Consider the following 7785-nt stretch of genomic DNA (forward strand, 5'->3'; position numbering starts at 1 on the left):
GATTGTATAGATATACATGCATGTAAAAGATACAAAGACAAAGAGAATCGTTTATATACCTAGTAATAGCTACAATAAGTGTTAGAATCATCGTTCACCGTCGCGATTAGCGTTGAAATCGCAAAGAACCAGCGTTGAAATCGCAGAGAAATGAAGAGGAAGCTTTCAGCAGAGAAAGGAAACAAAGTGAAAAGTGAGAGATGGGTCTTAGGGTTTTTCTTATTTGCACCTGGCTACGACGTCGTTTAGCCTCAATTATTGGACGCGGTGGGTTTAAGTTTTCGTCTCTCTTTTTTAGCGCCAATCTTATTCTCCAGATACAACTGTACCTTCTTTTCATTTTAATTTCAATCTTATTATTCATTTTTATTCAATTAGCAATTTTATTTTATTTTTTAATTTTTGAAATTTTAATATATGACTCATATCAGTGTTACAAAAAATTTAAATTTTTAAATTTGAAATTTAAGAACACTTACTAAAATTTTAGTTCTTTATTACCCTTATTTTGTTACTTTCCATTTTGATTTTTAATTTTTGAATTTTAATGATTTTCTAATTTTATTTTTATTATTAATTTTTGAATTTTAATGGATTTTTTATATTATTTTTTATAAATATTATATATAAAATTTAAATATGTTATTATATATACTGATATACATGATATCTTGAATTTTGTAAAAAAACGGAAGTTAAATCACATTACATCATAAATCACAATTTAAAGTTCAGTCAAATAAGTTATTAATCAGAATATGAATTTTTTAATCACCGATTTTTAGAACAAAGTGTGTCATATCTCGTTCTTGAGTAGTCATACATATATGTAACCGGTTTTATTGAAATAAGTAAAGTTTCAATCGGCTCAAACAAAATAAGTTGTCAATTGGATGAATAAAATATCTGTAAATCAACTCAGATATAGACATCATGCAAGTTATTATTGAAATTTTTAATCAGTTCGTCGTTTTACGGAACCTGAATTGATATTAGTCATCGATTTTTACAACAGAGTGTGCCTCATATCTCGTTCTTGAGTAACCATATATGATGTAACAAGTTTTATTGAAATATAAAATTAAAGTTTTATCAAAATAGTTACAAGTTTTAATTATATAATAGTTAATGTTTTATTGAAATATTTAGAACAAAGTGATTATTGTATAATTAAAATGAATGTAAAAGATTTGTACGATAAAAATATGAAAGAAAACTGGCTTCTTACGACGGATGTTCATATACATATGACGGATACTGGGTAACTTCCGACAGAAGTTCTTAACTATTTACGACGAAATTTAAAAAATCTGGGTTTCTTCCGACAGAATTATACAAACTGTCGTAAATATACTCAAACAATCCAGATTTACGACGGATGTTCATAATCCGTCGTTTGTTTCCCAGAATCTACAGATTCTACTGGTTCTACTGGTGTGACCAGAACCATTACCAAAATCAACCAAACCAAAATCCTATTAACTCAGTGAGGTTATAGGTGTCTATAACCATATTGCATAATCAAATATACGAAATGACATGAAAAAAACCTAAATCTATAGGTACCTAAATCAAATATTAATCAAATTTTTGATTAATTGGCCGGAAAATAGAAAATTGTCTATAATCACAACATCAACCAATATTCTTGAACCAACATAACACATTTAACATTAGTAAGATTTCAAAACCATGGAATCGGCTAAAACCATGGGATTGTGAAAAAACACTAATTAAAGTAGCTAAAATTACCCGGAAAATCATTTTAATTCAACTAAAATAGAAAATTGGCTAGAATCGCAACATCAATCAATATTCTTGCACCAACACAACATATTTAGCATTAGTAAGATTTCAAAACCATGGAATCGGCTAAAACCATGGGATTGTGAAAAAACACTAATTAAAGTAGCTAAAATTACCCGGAAAATCATTTTAATTCAACTAAAATAGAAAATTGGCTAGAATCACAACATCAATCAATATTCTTACACCAACACAACACATTTAGCATTAGTAAGATTCCAAAACCATGGAATCGGCTAAAACCATGGAATTGTGAAAAAACACTAATTAAAGTAGCTAAAATTATCCGGAAAATCATTTTAATTCAACTAAAATAGAAAATTGGCTAGAATCACAACATCAATCAATATTCTTGCACCAACACAACACATTTAGCATTAGTAAGATTCCAAAACCATGGAATCGGCTAAAACCATGGAATTGTGAAAAAACACTAATTAAAGTAGCTAAAATTACCCGGAAAATCATTTTAATTCAACTAAAATAGAAAATTTGCTAGAAACACAACATCAATCAATATTCTTGCACCAACACAACATATTTAGCATTAGTAAGATTTCAAAACCATGGAATCGGCTAAAACCATGGGATTGTGAAAAAACACTAACTAAAGTAGCTAAAATTACCCGGAAAATCATTTTAATTCAACTAAAATTGAAAATTGGCTAGAATCACAACATCAATCAATATTCTTGCACCAACACAACACATTTAGCATTAGTAAGATTCCAAAACCATGGAATCGGCTAAAACCATGGAATTGTGAAAAAACACTAATTAAAGTAGCTAAAATTACCCGGAAAATCATTTTAATTCAACTAAAATAGAAAATTTGCTAGAAACACAACATCAATCAATATTCTTGCACCAACACAACATATTTAGCATTAGTAAGATTTCAAAACCATGGAATCGGCTAAAACCATGGGATTGTGAAAAAACACTAACTAAAGTAGCTAAAATTACCCGGAAAATCATTTTAATTCAACTAAAATAGAAAATTGGCTAGAATCACAACATCAATCAATATTCTTGCACCAACACAACATATTTAGCATTAGTAAGAATCCGAAACCATGGAATCGGCTAAAACCATGCAATTGTGAAAAAACACTAATTAAAGTAGTTAAAATTATCCGAAAAATCATTTTAATTCAACTAAAATAGAAAATTGGCTAGAATCACAACATCAAGCAATATTCTTGCAACAACATAACATAGTTAGCATTAGTAAGATTTCAAAACCATGGAATCGGCTAAAACCATGGGATTGTGAAAAAACACTAATTAAAGTGGCTAAAATTACCCGGAAAATCATTTCAATTCAACTAAAATGGAAAATTGGCTAGAATCACAACATCAAGCAATATTCTTGCACCAACACAACATATATAGCATTAGTAAGAATCCGAAACCATGGAATCGGCTAAAACCATGCAATTGTGAAAAAACACTTATTAAAGTAGTTAAAATTATCCGAAAAATCATTATAATTCAACTAAAATAGAAAATTGGCTAGAATCACAACATCAAGCAATATTCTTGCAACAACATAACATAGTTAGCATTAGTAAGATTTCAAAACCATGGAATCGGCTAAAACCATGGGATTGTGTAAAAACACTAATTAAAGTGGCTATAAAATTACCCGGAAAATCATTTCAATTCAACTAAAATGGAAAATTGGCTAGAATCACAACATCAATCAATATTCTTGCACCAACACAACATATATAGCATTAGTAAAAATCCAAAACCATGGAATCGGCTAAAACCATGGAATTGTGAAAAAACACTAATTAAAGTAGCTAAAATTACCCGGAAAATCATTTTAATTCAACTAAAATAGAAAATTGGCTAGAATCACAACATCAATCAATATTCTTGCACCAACACAACACATTTAGCATTAGTAAGATTCCAAAACCATGGAATCGGCTAAAACCATGGAATTGTGAAAAAACACTAATTAAAGTAGCTAAAATTACCCGGAAAATCATTTTAATTCAACTAAAATAGAAAATTTGCTAGAAACACAACATCAATCAATATTCTTCTCCACTATCCACTTCGATGCTATCATAACCATCTTCTTCTTCTTCTTCTTCTTCTTCTTCGTCATCCTCCTCCTCGTGATCCTCCCCCGCCTCCATTTCATTTTCTTCATCTTCTTCACTTTCCACTTCATTTTGTTGCTCTTGTTCATCTTCCATTTCATAAATGGAGAAGTCGACAAATAACGACCTTGAAGAAAATTCTATGGGTGTGGTATTTGACACATCTTCTTGAAGGGGTTCCATGTTAGCATCAATAGCTCTTCCACTTAACACTTGAGGTCTACATGTGATTATTGTATGAATATTACTATTTGGATTCTTTACACTAGGAGCATAGTACACTTGAGTGGCTTGACTTGCTAGAATGTAAACATCATCTCCTTTCAGTTTTGAATTGAGATCAATTAAAAGCACTCCATTTTTGTCTTTCTTCACGCCCCTAACATGGTCATACCAATGACATTTCATTAGAAACACTTGATTTCCACCACCATATGTTATTTTCAGAATTTCCAGCAAACTTCCATAATAATTGCTTCCACTATCACCGTAACAACTTCCCTTGACAAGTATCCCCGAACTTGATTTTCCTAAGTTGAATGAATACCCATTCACCCTACATCTTTTATAAGAAATCACATAAGAAGCTGGGCCTCCCAACAAATATTGCAACTGTTTGTTGTTGTGTTGTGCCTGAAATGAAATAGTCTTTTCAAAAATATGATAATATGATAATGTCAAACATATGATAATGTGAACTTTAAGTAAAATACCTTGACTTGCAACCACTTTGCAAAATTATCCTTCATCATTGTATCCATCTCACTATCACTCAATACGTGTGGAGTATGGTTGCGAATCTCTGCTTCGAACATACTGAAAAGTTATCGATACATGTTAGTGCACAAAATTAAATGGTGCTGGTTAGTAATGAAAAGTTTAGATGCTTACAGAATATAAGGTGCCACTTCTTGCATGTTAGTGAGGATGTAATATGCTGCAGTACTCAATGAATTCAGATCTAAATGATAACCAGTACATGCTCCTAACGGCTCTACCGGATATGTGAATGCCACAAGTTTTTCTGGATCCCTTGAAATATCATGAACCATATTACGACCTAGCATGTTGTGCACTGTATCAACTTCAGACTCAAAGTACATGGAACAGAAATGTGTTAACTCCTCATATACGTATTTTTCTGCAATGGATCCTTCAACACGTGCTTTGTTCCCTACTTTATGTTTCATTCTGCCTTGTAGTCTTTCAACATGATACATCCATCTTTCTGGGACAGGGCCACCTAGTCTGCACTCCTCCGGCAAATGAACAAGAAGATGCTCCATCGGATCAAAAAGAGCCGGAGGGAATATAGTCTCCAAAGTACAAACAATCCCAGCTATGTTTTTATCCATTTGTTTCAAATCTGATGCAAGAAGTGTAGTTGAGCATAAGTCTTTGAAAAAATTTGATAGGTCACATAGTACTTTATGCACATCATCTGGAAGAAGTTCACGAAAAGCAGAAGGCAATAACTTCTGCATAAATACATGACAATCATGTGACTTCATGCCTTGAAATTTTAACTGGGATCTCTTACAACACCTCTTCAAGTTTGATGAACAACCATCCGGGAGTTTCACTCGATGAACCCAATTACATAGCAATTTCAACTGATCCCGGGTTAGGCTATATCTAGCTTTTGGCTTGCGTGTACCATTAAGCCATAACTCTTGCATGATGCCCATTGCTTCCAAGTCCTTTCTCGATCTTATGGTATCCTTTGTTTTTACGCTATCGAGAATAGTGTGAAAAATGTTATCAAATACATTTTTCTCCGTGTGCATGACATCAATGCAATGACGAAGACGCAAGGAATCCCAATATGGCAAGTCAAAAAAGCAAGTGACATGCGTCCAATTATGCCAATCTCCAAAGCCAATTGCCCTTTCCTTGGAATGTGGTTTCCCAGGTTGTGGAAAAGTTATACTATCAAGTTTGTTGCGAATAACACAACCTTTCATCCGATTTTTTCGTCGTTTATCTAAAAACCCCTTATGCAACCCATAAAAACTTGACTTCCTACTATGTGGCAGTTGTTTAGCTTTAACTCCACCCATACACACATGACAAGCCATTTTCCCGTGAGTTGACCATCCACTAACCATTCCCAACCCAGGAAAGTCACTTATAGTCCATAATAGGGCTGCTCGCATCATAAAATTAGTCTTCGCAGAAGCATCAAATGTCTCCACACCAACATTCCATAAAGTGATCAACTCATCAATTAGAGGCCTGAGATAAACATTCAAATTCTTTCCTGGATCATTCGGCCCGGGTACCAGCAGTGTCATAAACATATATGGATCCTTTGTAACCATAGTGTGTGGAAGGTTGTACACAAGTAGCACAACAGGCCATACTGAGTAAACAGTAGAGGTAGCATTGCTGTACGGGGGAAATCCATCGGTTGCAAGGCCAAGTCTGACATTACGAATCTCTGCTGAAAAATCAGGATAATTCTTATCGAACTCTTTCCATTCTTCTCCATCTGCAGGATGAGTGAGAATCCCTTCAGTCACAATTCTGTTCTTGTGATACTTCATATGTGCAGCCGTGCGGGTAGACATGTACAAACGCTGCAAACGGTCAGTGATTTTGAAATGTCTCAAAACCTTTCTTGGAACAGTATTATTCCCAGCATTTGTTGTAGCTTTATATCGACTCAATTTACAATACTTGCAATTTCTTAGATCTTTATCACCGCCATAGAACAACATACAATCATTCTCGCATGCATGTATTTTTTCATATCCCAAACTCAACCGTTTAACCATCTTCTTAACAGCATAATAGTTGAGAGGAAGCTTATGTTTATCCGGGAACACATCTCCAAGCAAAAGGAGCAACTCATCAAAAGCTTTATCACTACATTTGTTGCGATTCTTCCAATGGAGTAATTTCGTAACAAACTTCAATTGAGAATATTTGAGATTGCCCGGGTATATTGGCTCACCAACTTTATTCACGTTATCTAAGAAGGTTGATGCTTGCTCATTCGGGTCCTCGTGGCTACTATTTTCCGCTCCAAATGCACCCCCACCAATAGCATCCATAAACATTTCATACTCGTCAAACACATCTTCCCGATCATCCATTTGTTCATTTCTTGATGCACTAGCTTCACCGTGAAAGCTCCATATAGTATAACTCTCAAGAAAACCGGTTGCAAATAAATGGAACTCGACATCGGGAATGAGTTGGTATAATGCATTCCGACATGTATTGCAAGGACAATTAATCAAAAGATTCGGATCATTAGGCTTACTAGAATTACTTCGCGCAAATGCCAAAAAATATTTAACCCCCTCATTATATTCATCCGTAAAACCATATCCACCGGGTTTTATTCGCTTAGTGATCCAACTACGATCCGGAGACATCTATGAATAATAAATAACAAAATTTCAATTATAAATATGCACACAAGCCCACATACAAATATTGAAAAATTATATTAATCTAAATAAAATATGGAAGATCAAAATTTCTACAATTTAATTGGAAAGATAGAAAATAAATACTTACAAGAACGATTGATGCAAGTGTTGAGTGTAATTTGCTATATCACATTTATTCGATCAGGAGCATATTTTTTGGTTTTGGTTAGGAGCATATAGAAATGATGTTGGGGAGAAAGAGGCAGTAGCTTCTGAGGGATATATGGTAACTTACGACGGAATTATCGTATCCGTCGTAAGTTCTGTTTAAAAATGAATATCCTGCCGTTTGATTTTAATGTGGGAAGGTGGGAGTTAATGCGTTAGGTAAACTTACGACGGTTATATTACGACGGAAACATAATTCATTTTATTTTCATTTATTTTTTGTCTTTAATTAGGTAGATATGTTAACTTACGAC

General features: G+C 33.4%; 1 protein-coding gene across 1 annotated transcript; it reads right to left on the reverse strand.

Annotated features, from left to right (window-relative positions):
* Positions 1-3851: 3851 nt before the first annotated feature.
* Positions 3852-7306, reverse strand: LOC135152278 (uncharacterized). The gene is made up of 3 exons (XM_064092144.1): positions 4815-7306; positions 4637-4739; positions 3852-4556 (listed from the first exon to the last, which is right to left on the reverse strand). Exons 1-3 carry the CDS (start codon positions 7304-7306, stop codon positions 3852-3854), a joined length of 3300 nt encoding a protein of 1099 aa, XP_063948214.1.
* Between the last annotated feature and the right edge of the window lie 479 nt (positions 7307-7785).

This window comes from Daucus carota, chromosome 4 (assembly GCF_001625215.2).
Source record: "Daucus carota subsp. sativus chromosome 4, DH1 v3.0, whole genome shotgun sequence".
Lineage (NCBI taxonomy): Eukaryota > Viridiplantae > Streptophyta > Magnoliopsida > Apiales > Apiaceae > Daucus > Daucus carota.

Excerpts from the sequence above, each read along its gene's own strand:
- LOC135152278 (XM_064092144.1), bottom strand. The coding sequence starts at position 7,306 with ATGTCTCCGGATCGTAGTTGGATCACTAAGCGAATAAAACCCGGTGGA. Across the intron at positions 4,740-4,814 it reads GAAGTGGCACCTTATATTCT|TATGTTCGAAGCAGAGATTC; the intron begins GTAAGCATCTAA and ends ATAACTTTTCAG. Across the intron at positions 4,557-4,636 it reads CAAAGTGGTTGCAAGTCAAG|GCACAACACAACAACAAACA; the intron begins GTATTTTACTTA and ends ATTTCATTTCAG.